This window comes from Manis javanica, chromosome 9 (genome assembly GCF_040802235.1).
Source record: "Manis javanica isolate MJ-LG chromosome 9, MJ_LKY, whole genome shotgun sequence".
Taxonomy (NCBI): Eukaryota; Metazoa; Chordata; class Mammalia; order Pholidota; family Manidae; genus Manis; species Manis javanica.
This window is the reverse complement of record NC_133164.1, coordinates 97,454,484-97,470,643: the sequence shown is the minus strand read 5'-3', so window position 1 is coordinate 97,470,643 and position 16,160 is coordinate 97,454,484. Positions and strand designations below refer to the sequence as shown.

Genomic DNA, 16,160 nt, shown 5'->3' with positions numbered 1-16,160 from the left:
ACTTACATCAGAATAATCAATAAAATATATATGACATATACATGGAATACTAGCAAAATGAACTGGAAAGACCCCATGTAAAATAGCAAGAAAGAACTGGAAATCTTACTTGATGGAAGAAAGTATAACCTGATAGCTGCTTCACTTAACTAGGTTCATGATCAGGAATCATTTGCTTAACTGTTCTGGTCCTGAAACTCCTCATTTTGGATACAGAAAAATTTAATTATTTTCTAACATTGTGCTGCTTCCTTAGCAGTTACTGTATGATGTGGATGAATATTTGTGATGTAAAATATTTAATTTTACCTAAAATTTGAATAGATAAGGTATATTATAAGAATATAATTATCTGTAAAATAAATAAGTAACCGGGATGTAATGTATAGCATAAGAATATAGTCAAAATATTGTGACAACTTGGTATGGTGACAGCTGGTACCTAGAATTATCATGTATATAAATGTTGAATCACTGTGTTGTACACCTGAAACTAATGTAATACTGTGTGTCAACTACCCTTCAATAAAAAATAATTATCTACAAAAATAAATAAATAAATAAATAAATACCCTTAGTTTTCCTTATTAAAAAAAAAAAGAATATAATTATCTTGGCTTTGAACCCTAATATAGAAACTGTTGTCTTGTCATGTTACTATGGCGTTAAGCCATTTGTAACACCACTAATGGACTAAAATTTACTCCCAGTGATATTGTTGAAATATTTATGGCTTTCAAACTGACTATAGTTATTACTCGTACAGCCCAGAATCTGCAAAAAATTAATATTTGTTGAAGTTATTTTTTCTTACATGTTTGGGCTCAAGTTCTTTCACTGAATTTATAATATATCAATTCCAATGTCAAAGGTAGGGATGACACATTTATGGTTTGTCAATATTGGTATGAGATGGAATTTACTGAAACAAATTTATTTTTAAACTGTGCCTTCACTTTAATAATTTTCTTTAAAAATAAAAATGTTAGGTCACTGATATAATGAGACCTTTTAAAGATAATTAGAAAAGATCAAATATTATACTAAGTTTAATTTCCATTTAGATTTCATTATAATGGATGTGAAGATTATTGAGTTATTAAATTAAATAACATGGAATTAATATTCTGATAATGAATCAAGAATATATGCAACTACATTTCATGCTTTGAAATAGAGGGTTCATGATTCCTATGTTACTAAAGTCATGAATAGCAACAGAGTTAAATATACTTCAGTGTGCTACAATAATAAAATATGCAGGCATATCATCTATTAAAGGTGCTGTTTTGCTGTCTATGATTTCAGTAAGCATCTTTGCATAGCATTTGTTTTCCAATTTTATCTCAGATTAAAATCGATCGTTACAATGGACTTCTAACTGAATTTTGATGTTTCCAATGATTTATTTTTAATGTTTACATTTTTTTAATTAGGAAACATTTCATAAATCTGTGTGTGTATACAGAGATTTTTTTGTGTGTAAAAAATAGATTTAGTTAAAGACTTAACTCCAATCCCTTTTCCTATTCTCCCCACAAGTTACCTTCCTATGCTGGTAGAAATAATCTCCATACATCAAAAATAATCCAAAATGATAACTGGATGTCAGAGTAGAATTGAATGCACTTTCATTTCCCCCACTGATTCGGAATGCCACCCCAATAACATTTCAAGATGTCATATATATTTTGATTTTTTTTTTTTTAGGTTCCCTTAACTAGTATCTCACTGCCTGAACTGCTGTAGCTTTACAAAGATCCAGCATCATTGTTATCATCCCTCTCCCTGTCTTCTTCTTACTAGAGTTCAAACATTTCCGTCCTATTTTTACATTTATTATTTCTTATGAACTGCACTATTTCCATATGATTTTCTATGATGCAAAATATTTTAAGATATGAATGCATTTTTTCTTGAAATTACAAATTTATTGGAGATGATTTGTAATGTTTATGCTATTGAACCTTCCCACTAAAAACATAAATCTACAATGTTATCTGCTCTTAGAAATCTAAAATAAAATGACAAATAGTATTGGTTTGTAAAATAAAATCCAATTTCAATTTTGTGACAAAAACTGGATATGGGGTACACAGGAACTATCTGTGCTATCTTTCCCACGTTTCTGTAAACCTAAAACAATACCAAAATGAAAAGTTTATTAAAAATGTTTCTTAGATCTGGTTTCTTTCACTATCCACTATAACATTTCTAAGATTTATCTGAGATGTATATAATAGTATTTTATCATTTGCTTTGAATGGTATTCCACTGTATCAATACACAGGTTATTTATCAAATTCACTTACTATTTATGTTGCTTTTGGCATTTTTTTGGTTTAGTTTTTGCTTTTACTGATACTACTGATATGAACATTTTTGTGCACATTCTTTGGTACATATACCCAAAAAAGGCTTTTGGTCATAGAGAGTTAATCATGGAAAGGTCTTATTACATACTTAATTCCTTGTCTAAGGTATAGGATAATGCAGATTCTCTACTTACAGTTGTGTAAACCTTGGAAATTTTGTTTTGGTAGGAATTTGTCCTGTCCTTCATTGAACAGGCCAGACTTATTGACACTAATCTAATATTCCCTAATTTTCTTTTTTGTGTTTGTAGGATCTATAGTGATGTTCACTTTGTCACTCCTGATATTGTTTATTTTTAACTTCTTATTTTCACCTTTCATCTGTCTTACATGGGCTCTAACAATTTAACATCTTTACCAAAAAACTCCGATTTAGTCTACGGCATGGTTGTTTCCTATTTAACTCATTTCTCTCTGTATCATTTATTTCATTCAGCTTTCTTTGAGTTTAATTTGCTGGGCTTTTTTTGTTGTTAACTTTTCAAGGTTGCTACTTTGATCATTAAATTTGAGTATTTCTATTTTTCTAAAATCTGCATGTAAAATACATCATTTTAAACAAAGATATCCTACAAGTTGTGATAAGTTGTATTTTCATTATACTGGAGTTCCAAATATTTCCTAATTTTCATGTAACATATTTTTTCACCTATTAACTATTTAGAAGTATATTTCTCCAAAATATCTGGGGATTGCCTACTTATCTTCTTTTTTAAAATTAATTCATAGCTTAATTCCATTTGTTCAGGAATATACTGTGACTTTGTTTCTTTACAACGTCTGACACTTGCTTTAAAGCTTAGCATGGAGTCAACTTTTATAAATGTTTCAGGTTCATTTGAAGAGTAGAATGTAGCTATTTCAGTTGTTGGGTACATCTTATGTATACAAATTAGATCAACTATGTTGTTTTGTTCAAACATTCTATATCCTTACTTTTTGCCTATTTATTCTCTCAATTGCTAAGGGAGACATGTTAAAATCTCTCAATTTTGGATTTTTGTTCTGTCAACTTTTCTTTCATACAAACTGAGGCTATGGTATTTAGTACATACAAATTTATAAGTATGTCTTCCTGAAGGATTTTTGTCATTATAAAAGACCTCCCTTTATTTCTAGTAAATATCTTAACTATTTTGTCTGATATTTCAGTACATCAACTTTCTTTTTGTATTAATTTCCATTCAAATTTCATTCTTTCTATATCCTCACACATAAGGTATTATAATTGTAAGTAATTAAAGAAAAATATGGTCCAAAATCTGTCTTTGTTTTACATAAGAAAAAATAGGGCACTTTATTGAAAAGAAGGGAAACACAAAAGTATGTAAGAATCTACTAAATATGGGCAATCTTTGTCTTTTTAATTCGGAAAGTGTACTGCATTTACATATAACTTATTTTGGAAGATTCTATTATTATTATTATTATCACTTTTTCACAATTATTTTTTCCCCATCCTGACCATCTTCATTGTGAGCTGTGTATACATCTTGCTTCATTGACTTTAGGATTCTCCATTTCTCTTTTGACCATTGAGACATGGCTACAGTTATCCATGTCTTCTGCCTACCTGCTCTCTGTCATGGAAACATCATGTTGCAGATAAGATGTGCTCTTTCAGCCTGTATCCCAGAATAAGAGAGAGAAGGGACAAACAAGAACTCAACCAACATCATGAAGCTAAGTTGCTGTAGTCTACCCTTCATCTGTGAATGGGCAGTGGGAACAAGAAATAAATATTTTTGCAAGCCACAGAGATATTGAGGCTGTTTTTGTACACATAAAACCTAATGAAAGGTGATTAATCTAGAAAACAGTTTCAGAAATATAGTGTTGCTATAGAAAAATGTAAAATATGTATCATTGGTTTCTGAGTAGGAAAATTATTATAGGAAACTGAAAAATAAATGGCTACACATGCTATATAAGTATCAAAATGTTGGGTGAGATTCTCACTTGTGATTACTTGGAAATCAGACAAATTATTTAATAAATGAATGACTTAGTCCAATTACTGGTAAGAGAATGTTAATCACTTTAGTTGGTTGCTTTTAGCTGTATTTCTTCAGTTACTACAAGACAAAAGTGAGCTCTAAAAGGATTGGTGTGTTTGCCAGCAGGAATCCTGAAGAGGATTCAGACATTCTGTGTACTCATGTGTGTTTATTAGCCCTTGGAGAGGTTAACCTATCAGACTAGAAAGGACCTGGCTTTGGAATCAGATAGACCTATTTTTATATGCCAGCTCAACAATTTCGTAACAAGATGCATGGCGTATCAGTAAGGAAAATGGAATTTATGCTCTGGTCAGAAACAATTCCAAAAGGTCAGCAGCTTAAAAGAAGTTTCTTTCTAGTTATGCCACATATCCACCATGGGTGAACTGAGAGCTCTACTCATCATAGTTACTCAGGGCTCCAGACTGATGGAGTCTCCAGTTCACTGTTACTTTCATTTGGCAGGAAAAGTGACCATGTAAATATATAAACATGTGAGTAACTTTAAGAACATACATAGACCACAATGGGCAAAAAGGTAGTCAGAAATATTGAGTAAAGGCAACTTTAATCCTGTTTTCTTAGAGCCAGTGTGAATAATGAAGCAGAGCTTAATGGGCATGTTACATTTTGAACAGGCTTATTAACACCCAGCTTCAGTGACGTATAACCCACTATTTAAATATTTGTGTATCATTTGTGTTTACATCTTAATACTTAATTAGCTTAGCTATTTTTATCAATCATCTTTTTATGTCCTCTAATATCTCTAATAATGATTTAGGCACCAGGGACTGTGGTACACACAAAAGGGATGATAAATAAGGTATACAGTTCCTGACCTCAGTCATAATCTCTAGAGGATGCATTGCAATAACATGAGCCACAACAAAGTTAAGTGCCAAAAGACTCATAGAGCTCTAGGCATGCTCTGAAGTGCTTAGCTAAAGAAAGGCTCATTTTTCATAATGATGGTACTGTGCTTTTTGTTTTCTTTGGTCCGAAGATTGTTTTTAAAGTTTCATGACAACTTCATCCTGACTTATTTTTAACTGAAAACTCTGTACTATAATTAATAACAATACTTACAGAGTTTTCTACCTGTGTGTTCAGCACATTCAATGCACCTTTTAAAGATGGTCTCATTTAACCCCAGCAAAGAGTCTTTGAGGTAGGTGGTGTTACCCTATGTTACAGATGAGAAACTGAGGTCCAAAGGTTAAGAAACTTAACCTAAATTTGCAAAGCTAAAAAGAGGAGTACTGCAACTTGGAAACCAAACAGTTTTAATCTAAAGCCATACTTTTGACTGCTCTGCTATGTTATTTTTTCTTTTTTTTTGAAATCTGGAGAGTTGACTTCTAGGTTCACTTTAAGTAAGTTTGAATCATTTGCCCTTTCAGAGATTCTGATTTCTCATTTATCCTTCAAGTTCAGAAATTCTAGGAATTTTCCCCTAAAACAAATTCTATTTTATCTTTTTTTTTTTAATGTAACAAGCCCACAGCCCTGGTAGAGGACATACTCTTTTATTTAAACATCTCTCTCTTGCTCACTTTTTAATATCATTTACTTTTCCTTAGGTCTCTACAGAAGAAGGCTTGAGTCTGGCCCGAGAATATGCCTGTGCTTTTTTTGAGACCTCTGCAGCCCTCAGATTCTGTATTGATGATGCCTTTCATGGTTTAGTGAGGGAAATTCGCAAGAAGGAGTCCATGCCATCCTTGATGGAAAAGAAACTGAAGAGAAAAGACAGCCTGTGGAAGAAGTTAAAAGGCTCATTGAAGAAGAAGAGAGAAAATATGACATGATATCCTTGCTTCTAACTCCCTTGCTCTCTCTGAATTTTTTCAGTTGGACAATTCTGCAGTTGCAGTCAGCTCCAATATTCTGTCTGTCTCTTTAAATATCTACCTATAGCTAAAACCAAGATCTGCATAACTGTACCTCTTGAGATAGTTTTGTTTTGTCCTTAACAGTTGGATGGATTTTGTCAATCAGTTGGATATGCTGTTTAAGTTTTTACAGTATATTACTAAATAAAATTGACATTCCAATTGCCTCATTTCCCTTTAAAGAGTCTAGCTTCATTTCGTATGCTGTCTGGTTATAGAGGAAATATTCGAAATTGCAGACAGAATGATAAAAGGCTCAGGGGATCTGCCTTTGCTGATAAGACTTTGGCTGTTTGCATTTCAGGAAAGTCAGTAAATAATGAAGCAGCTCAGGAAACAATTCAGAGCAGGACTCTGCAGCCTAGTCTTTCCTTAAGTGTAGATGTGGTGCTTTTACTGAAGATGAAGCTTAGTGGAACTATTAATAATAGGAACTGGTTATGGGTCATTGGAGATCTGAAACAAAATATCCCCATATTTACAGAACACTGACCTGTTAGGCTTTGGCGAAACTCTCATAGTGCGCTCGGTGGGCTGTGGCAAAGCAGAAAGAGCTTTTGTAGCAGAAAGAGAGAGGCTAATATGAATTTGGTGGTTCAGATACTCATAAAAGGTCACATTTACATTCTCCCTCTCTGGGGGAGCCCCTCTGAGGACTGCTTCACCTGCATTAGGACCATCTGCAGGGTAAAAAACATGTTGACTCCAGAGGCCCTATATTCTCCTTACATTACCAAAATGCCCTATGTCTTCCTACTTCCTACTCTGACCAAACACCACCAGTGAGAGGGCTCATTTTCTTTGTTTTACAATGAATGACTCATCTTCTAAAATGAAATTGCCTATTCATTCATTTATCCCACTGTATGAACGGTTTATTCAAATTCAAGCTCAGAAAGCACCCTACCAGAAAAAGAAAAACAAAAAGAGTTCTGACTGTCAATAGACAAGTGTTAAAAGGAAAACCATAAAGAACAGAGAGCTAAACATGAGATGGAATCTGTCACACCAGTTTTCGTGGGTTGGAAGAAATATTTGCATAAATTAGAGAAATGGGAGGATGAAGGGCAAAGTTACCAATTTACATGCACTTATTCTTTTATTCACAATGCCCCTGGCACTTGCTAAATCTCTGAAAAGGCAGGAATGAATCAAGGTAGTTTAACATCCAGTTGGAAGACTCACTTGGCTCAAGAACAACAGGATTATAAATTACTGGATGAGAAGACACATTTTACAAAGTAGCATAGAAACAACTGGAGAGAATTTACAGATTATAATTTTTCAACTGGTGGACTAAAATCTCAGCTTTTCAGATACTGTATTTGTAGGTCCTTTTGCTGCTTGGCACCAGTTTCTCAAACTTACATATGTCACTGTTGCTGCTTATAGGCTCTGGGATCAAAGAACTCAGCATGCAATTACTGTTTGTAAGACAATGCTGCCTCTCTGTCCTTTAGAATTTTTCTTAACTCTCATCTTCTATGAAGTAAGACATAAACTAGTAAGTTTTCCCCATCCTATATTGCCCCTAATATCAAATTATCTAAATAATTCATTCTACATATTCATAATCAGGGCAGAAAAAATATATTTTTGAAAAAGAAGACATATGAAGATGACAAAGATAGAAAGATTCTTATAGTCATAGAATTGGTCTTTGTTTCCTCCTTCCCTTGGTTTGATGTTTAATAATATGTTTTGGTAAAAATAGATTGGTTCATTCCTTGCTTCTTATACAGTTATTTTCCCTCTGTAGCCCGTGACCCCTAGAAGGAAGACTCTGTAGACACTGTATTCCATCAGATTCTCCTGTTTGCTAGAAGATGCAACCTAGGATAGATGGTACTTGGCACCTGGTTTCATATGATGAGCCTATATCTTTAAAAATGTGATGACTATCTTATCTACAAATACTAAGTGTTTGGTGTATTTCCTAACACAACTAAATCTGTAAATTTTATTTTCGTCAGCTCCTCTGCCTTTGGCTCTAAACTTTCATATTTAATTTCTCTTTCACTCCTCTTTCTTTTTACTTCTCAAATTCTGATATATAACTTACGTAGTTTAGAAATTTTTAGCGAGGTTTAGATTGGAGAACAGTTAGCAAGTCCAACCATTTCATTTTATAGAAGAAGATCTGTAAATTACTATTGAGAGGGCTGCATGAATCTGAGATAGTTATCACCAGCAGAATATGAAGCATTCTTTTAAGCTAGTGTCGCTTCTGGAAGACTGGACTAGAAAGAAGTGTTCCAGAGTAAAACCTAAGCATTTCTGCCTAAGGGCTATTGATTCAGTCTTTTGGCATAAGACCAAAATGCCAGGATCTTGTTTCTGATCACTATGTCTCTGAAAACTTCTAACCAGACCTAGGATAACATGGGTAAAATTTTAATATTGCCAGAATTATATCACCTAGCTTTAGTGCATCTGCATATCAACAGGTGGTCCTCAGGGGTAGATAAACGTAGTTCATCTCCATATCGGTGAATAATTACATGGGCAACCAAGGGCTTATCTGAACCTGAGAGGTTAAGGGGAGGTCTTGCTTGTTTTTGCCGGAGCAGAAAGAGAAAGCCCCAGACTTCAGTTTGTAAGCAATCAACAGGTTTTAGACTTTATTTCTCCCTTTCATTGATTTTGGTTTTAGAGGTATTTTGCCCCAGGATTTCCTCTCCCTGGAGTTACATCTGGAGGTAGTTGGCAGGATCTCTGAACCTGAAATCTGTCAAAATGGGTGCAAGCTAAGGGAGGGCTGCCCCTAGAGATGTTGGACAGATGCCCAGAACCTACCCTGTGGATAGTGGGGAGACCCCAGTGGATGAAGCAGCAGAGGGTGCAGCTTCACTTGTTATTACCCCCCAGCTGTGGGACTTCCAATTTGGGAGCCCCTCGTGGGGAATTGGTCTAGGGTAGGGCCTTCCCTAGAACTGGGGAAGGGTGGAAACACCGGAAGCTGCAAATCGGTCCTCTGTGAGTTGGAAAATTGTTTGGAGACCCTAAGGGGTCATGTAGTGACTGGCATTGTAGGGTCTCCTTTCATGGAGATAGTGGAAAATGTTATACAGGAGAAAGAAAGGATTATTGAGAGGGTTAGTGAGGAGAGAGAGGGACTTAGGCAGAAGAGAGACACACTTCAGCATTGCTTGGAGGAGCTGGGCGTAACCTATAGGATGCTGTTAAGGAAGAGAGACATAAGACCGTGGGAGGCCATGGAGGAGGGGAGGAAAGAGTGGCGCCTTCAGCCCCAGAGATGGAGGGGGAGCTGGGGGAAGAAGAGAAGAAGGTGGGGCCATGGGACAATTTGCTATGGAGGTCACCACCGAGGAACCATCTTCTTCTGTTTTAAAGGCCCACCCAGCTGTAATTAATAAAATAAAAGTGAAACAACTACAGGCTTCTCAGGGAGAGGAGCTGCCTCCTCCCCAGGTTATGGAGCACTCCATGCTCCACCCCTATACCCAGTTTGAGCTGGTGGACATGAGTATCCAGTATAGGCAGAAGCCATCGGAATCTCTGTCCACATGGCTTTTATGTCTCTCAGATATTGGGGTAGAAAACATTGTTATGTTGGGTACTGAGATGAGTAGAATGGCTTCCCTGATGACTCACCCTTCCCTCTGGCAATGGTTGCAAAATGCCCATCATGCCTCAGGGAATCAGGCACTCCTGGAATGGCTGACAGCTGCTATCAGGGTAGTTTGGCCTAATCAGGATGATTTACCATATTTACCCAGTAGTTGGAAAATGTATGCAGAGCTCCAACAGGTACTGCAGGAATTGGGTATGAAAAATGTCATCTATTATATGGACCCCCAGGGCCCTGATGAAGAAGTGTTCACTGTAGAAATGAGAAATATGGTGCTGCATACAGCTCCCACATCTCTCTTTGGGTCCCTAGTGACTACTCTTGCCCCCACATAGGACAACCCTTGAGTCTACTCATACTTTAGCAGATCTGGGGGAGGTTGAAACAATAAGGGCACAGAAGGAAATAAGGACTACGACTGAAAAGAGAGGTGTAAAAGGCCCTGCGATGGTCTCGAGGACCCAGATGTGGGTTGATTTGATAAAAACCGGGGTAGTGAAAGAAAACCTTGATGGCCAGCCCAATAGAATTTTGTTACAACCTTGGCACCAATTAAAGCCAGAGCAACAGTTCCAGCCACTGAAGTCCAGGCACGGAAACTGGAGTCAAGACCTCATGCCTGGCCTGTGTCCCTACAAAACTTCTTAGGAGACAGTACTCAGGATTTGCCTGAGCCCTCACCCCCACAGGAGAATGATTGGGCATTGCAGTTCCACTGAGGGGGGGGTCAAGGTTCCCACTTAGGGGAACATGGTGGGGAGCATAGGCCACATGTAGAATAAGCAATTCATTGGTCCCCTGTGAATATACAATGTGTCTTGGCACTGCTGGACACAGGAGCTGAGTATTCTTTGATCCATGGCAACCCTGAGTGTTTTCCCAGGACCCCTGCTGTGATAGATGGTTATGGGGGTAAGGCAACTAGAGTGAAGAAAGCCCAAATCTCATTGGGGATAGGGCATTTACCCCCAAAGAAGTATACTGTGTACATTTCTCCCATCCCTGAATATATTTTGGGGTAGATATCCTGCAGGGCCTATGGTTAGAGACCACTGCAGGTAAGTTCAGACTGAGGGTACGTGTGGTAAAGGCAGTTCTGAGGGGACATGCTAAACACTCATCTGTAGCTCTGACTGTACCTCAGCTGGTGAACAATACTATACTAAGCAGTATAAATTGCATGGGGGCACAAGGAAATTGGAGAAACTTTACAGGAGTTGGAGAAGGTGGGCATCATAAAGCCCAGTCAGAGTCCTTTAAATTCCCCAGTGTGGCCAGTGAAAAAGCAGTCAGCTCCTGGCATATGACTGTGGACTACAGGGAATTGAACAAAGTCATACCCCCTGTGCATGCTGCCATCTCCTCTATAGCAGACATTCTGGACACCCTCAGTGATGAGCTGAGAATGTATCATTATACAGTAGACCTTGCTAATGCTTTCTTCTCTATTGACATAGCACAGGAAAGTCAGGAAGAGTTAGCCTTCATGTTGGAAGGCCAGCAGTGGACATTCACTGTTTTTCCAGAGAGATACCTCCATAATCACACCATTTATCACAGACTTGTAGCATAGGACTTGGCCACATGGAAGAAACTGAAAATGGTGTGGTTGTATCACTACACTGATGACATTATGCTCACATCTGATTCTCTTTCAGATTTAGAAGGGGCAGTTAGTTCCTAGACTGTTGCAACCTCTACAGGAAAAAAGATGGGCTCTGAAAAGCATCAAGGTTCAGGGACCTGGTTTGTCTGTAAAATTCCTGGGGGGTTGTCTGGTTGGGTAAAACTAAAGTTATTCTTGAAGCAGTTATAGACAAGGTCCAGGGTTTCCCCACCTCTACCACCGTGGCAGTATTACAAGAGTTTGTTTCTTTGGGGCTACTGCAGAGTGTTTATCCCATACTTGGCACAAATTCTGAAGCCCTTATACTGGTTGGTACAAAAAGGCATCAGGTAGGACTAAGATGAGACATGTGCAGCTGCTTTTACTGCTGCCAAGTGGGCAGTCAAGGGTGTACAGGCCTTGAGTGTAATGAATTCATCAAGGCCCTGTGAGCTAGATGTTCAAGTAACCAAAGATTATTATGGATGGGGTCTTTGGCAATGGCTTGAATGGACATGCCAACCTATTGGATTCTGGTCACAACTATAGAAAGGAGCAGAGGTCTGGTACACTTTGATAGATAAGCTACTGGCTGCTGTGTACCATGCCTTGCTGGTTACAGAGCCCATTGCTGGAACAGCTCCGACAAAGGGAATAATGAAGTAGACACATTGGCCCAGGTGCGCTAACCAGAAGGAAAGCCTGCCTTTTATGTGGCCCAATGGCTACACCAGCATTTGTTGCATGTGGGGCAAAAAACAATGTGAGCTATAGCCTATCTGTGGGGCTTTCCACTGACCTTTGAAGAAGTCAGCAGCGCCCAGAAGGAGTGCCTTGTGTTTTCTAAGAGGGACTTCCACCAAGTCCCACAGCAGCATGGGACAATAATAAGGGGGCCAATAGCCCTTGTCATATTGCAGATAGTCTATATTGGGCCTCTGCCTATATCAGAAGGATATCAGTACACTGTGACTTGTGTGGACATGGCTACTGCACTATTGGTTGCTTTTCCTGCATGTCATGCAGATCAGCAAACCAAGAGGTGCCTAAAGCATCTCTTTGCAGCCTATGGCCAGCCGCAGATGACTGACAGTGATGAAGTCACCCACTTTACTGGACATGCATTACAAGGATGGGGACAGCAATTAGGCAGGCATGATAGAGAGGTACAACAGTTTGTTGAAATCTGACCCTGAAGTCTACAGGACTGGTCAGTTCTCCTATAGACAGGGCTACAGCATTTGAATGAGAAGTTATGTGAAGGAGCTTTGAGCCCTGTGGATATGCTAGCACACCCTGCTGCTTCTCCTATACAATTGTATGTACAAACCAAAGAAGAGTTATTGAAGCCAGAATATGGCCAGCAGAGGAACATCCTGCTGTCAGACCCTACTGCATTAAACTCCAGAGACACTGATGAATGGATGTGGCCCTGGACATTTCAACACATGGACCAGCAAATGGCTGGCCCTTCTGGCACCTTGGGGAAAAGGCCTGGAAGCTGGCCTCATGTGTATTTCTGGAATAACAGCAGAGTGGCTCCCAAAGATCATGGCAGTGTACCCAAAACATCCAGGAAGTAAGAGCATCTTACAGGGAAGTTTTGTTTTATCTTTATGGCCAGTGCGTACCTCCCATAGCCATCTGTAACTCCCACAGGGAGGGGGCTGAATGTCTAGTATACTAGACCAGGATGACATCCCATTCCTGCCACTGTTTTATCACAGCACCAATCTCTTGATGTAGAGTATCCTACTTGATGTAGAAGATTTGCTTATGCTTGTGTCATTAAAACATATATCTTATCACCCTTAAGGTTATTTTCTTCTACAGTCCCCGTGGCCTGGATGTGTCCCCTGGCTGCAGCTGCTGTGTGACGATTGTTCTAAACCCTCTACCTCTTCAGCTACTGCCTACTTATGGAATGGGCAAGCTGCAGACTTAACCTGCATAGGACTTTGAACCTTGCTGAATCCTCTGGCTTGAGGATTGTCATAATTTTATTGCTGTTGCTATTGTATGTCATTAGTCTGGTCACAGTGCTTCAATTTTCTTGCCCAGGAACCATTGCAGAAGAGAGGGAACAAGTAGATTGTAAGATGAGATTTCTGGAGGGGTGGCCTGTGGGTAAAATTATAATATTTCCAGAATATCTCACCTGGCTTTAGTGAATCTGCATATCATCAGGTGTTCCTCAGGGGTGGAGATTAATTCATCTCCATGTCAATGGGTAATTATCTGGATGACCAAGGGCTTATCTGAACCTGACAGATTAGAGGGAGAGGGCTTATCTGAACCTGAGAGGTTAGGGGGAAGTCTTGCTTGCTTTTGCCTGAACAGGAAAAGATGACCCCTGGACTGCAATTTGTAAGCAATAAATGGGTTTTAAACTTTATTTCTCCCTTTGATTCATTTCAGTTTTAGAGTTATTTTGCCCCAGGATTTCCTCTCCCTGGAGTTACAGATATCTAAGTCAATCTCAAAAGCTCAGAGAAGAGAACCACAGTGTGCACATGCCTGCATTGCCAGGGCAGGATCAACGAACTTTTGAAAATAAGCATCCGTGTCCATCATATATGAATGTGTAGTCACCTGACACAAGTTATCAAATAGTTACTAAATGCTTACTATGCCCCAAGCGCTTTTCTAGATACTAGATTCATGTGTGTGTGTGTGTGCGTGTGTGTGTATGAGCATGTATGTCTGTGTTTGGCGAGGCACTAGGAATATGGTATTCTGACCTCTAAAAGTATATCATCTATCTATTTTTAGGTATTTTTCATTAACTTATCTTTTGGGTCCCCATAATAAACTAACTTGTCAGGTCAGAGACAAATGACAGTGTAAAATATTATGTTTTGTGCTCAGTAGGCACTAGTTCAACCTGGAAAATGCCAGTGAGGAAAACACACAAGCACTTGAGCTAGACACTATTCACATCATACATATGCGCAAGGAACAGATGGCTGCTTTATTTCTCTATAAGTCATCTGTTCTTCTTCATGAGCCCTTGACTAATGGGTAGCTGGGGGTAGAGGGGACTGAATTTTAGTTCAGTCCATAATTTAATGCTAATCTAAGGCAATAATTAAGGAAATATATTTAAATAATACAACTTTTGCCTGGGGCACTTAGGTCAGTGTTTGATCATTCAGAGTTCTGTGCAGTCTAACCACCTTTCCAAACTTACATCTAGGCATTGAGGGGCAGGTATGGCTGATGTGATTTTATGGCGGCAGAGGTCCCATTCATCATCTTCTAAGTCCTACAGTATTCTCTGCATCCTCTTTATCTTTTTAACCAAAAGTCTGCCCTGATTCCTTTCTTTTTTAAATTTTATTTTGTCATAAGATCACTTGACATGAGATCTACCTTAACACATTCTTAAGTATACAGTATATTACTGCTGAGTATAGGTGCAGTGTTGTATATGAGATCTCTAGAACTTATTCATTTTGCTTGAAACTTTATGCCCTTTGGTCAGTCACTCTCCATTTCCCCCTCCCCTCAACTCGTGGCAACCATTCGATTCTGCTACTGGATTGCTTGAGGTATGTTGAGGGTAGCCAAGTGGGACCATGATAAATGGGCACTTTCTGCTGGAGTTCATGAACTTGTCTCCTTGCCTTTGGGTCTCAGGGTCCTTCCCAATACAGTCTTTATATCCTGACCGCAGGTGTCTTCCAGACCACCTCTCCCAGCACCTTTTTCTTTGTGCCTGCACACACAGGCCATGGGATTCCTGGGTGTTGCTTCAGTAAGGCTGCCGCAGCTCTCTGCCCCACCTCTGCCAGCTCAGATGTGACTCACCAGGGAATGCAACTCAGTCTGAGCAGTCGTTGGCAAAAGTATACACCAGCACAGATTAATCCGAATGGAGATCACAAGAAGGGTGTCGTGGTTGTAGGAAACTTGATCACTAACCCCAGTGTTCTCAAACTTCCCTGTGTCGTTTATAAGCAACCTCCCACTATTAGTCAGCCCGAAGGGCCTGGGGTGGGAAGAGGATCCTGAGGAATGGCCACTTGCTTTGCCATTGTTACTTGCACAAGCTATCTGCTGGAAGGGGAGTAGGATATATGTTTTCCTTTCTCTAAGTAATCCTTTAACAGTATGATGACACTGAAAATAAAAAACAAAACAGAATTTGGTAGTCCAAAATGAGAAATAACTTCTTTGTTTTAGGTGATTTCTGTTCTGCTGAAGCACCAAAACCCATTGCTTCAAAAGATGAAAACCCATCTCACTAAAAATGCTATATATTAAAATATTAAAAAAAAAAAAAACAGAGAGCCTTGGGCCAGGGTACCTGTGGGGGAGTGAGGGGGAATCCTAGGGAAAACTACCTCTAAAACTGAAATTAGTCAAAGGGAGAAATAAAGTTAAGAAACCTGTTTATTTCTTACAAGGAGTCATCCTGTCTCTCTCTTGACCTGCTGCAGCAGAAGAGAGCTCTGCCCAATGTCTCTGGTCCAGATAAGCCCTCACACGCCCTTGTAATTACCTTTTGATATGTAGATGTGTCACTTCTTCCCACCCCTTGAAACACCTATTAATATGCAGATACACTAAAGCCAGGTGAGAGATTCTGGAAATATTGCAATTTTACCTACAGCCAGAAAAATTTCAAGATAAGAGAATATATCTGAAAATATTTCAAAACATAATGATCCCTGTTACATATGTAACATT

The 16,160-nt window shown here is 38.6% G+C and overlaps 1 protein-coding gene across 2 annotated transcripts in view; it reads left to right on the top strand.

Annotated features, from left to right (window-relative positions):
- The window catches only part of RIT2 (Ras like without CAAX 2), a 390,276-nt gene extending 382,751 nt beyond the window's left edge, over positions 1–7,525 (top strand). The window contains exon 5 of one of the 2 annotated variants that reach the window (XM_073213309.1): positions 5,959–7,525. In XM_073213309.1, the coding sequence (XP_073069410.1) occupies positions 5,959–6,186 (228 nt within the window). In that variant the 3' untranslated portion in view covers positions 6,187–7,525. The remainder of the gene's footprint in view (positions 1–5,958) is intronic. The other variant, XM_037015079.2, reaches the window with a different exon arrangement.
- Positions 7,526–16,160: the final 8,635 nt, after the last annotated feature.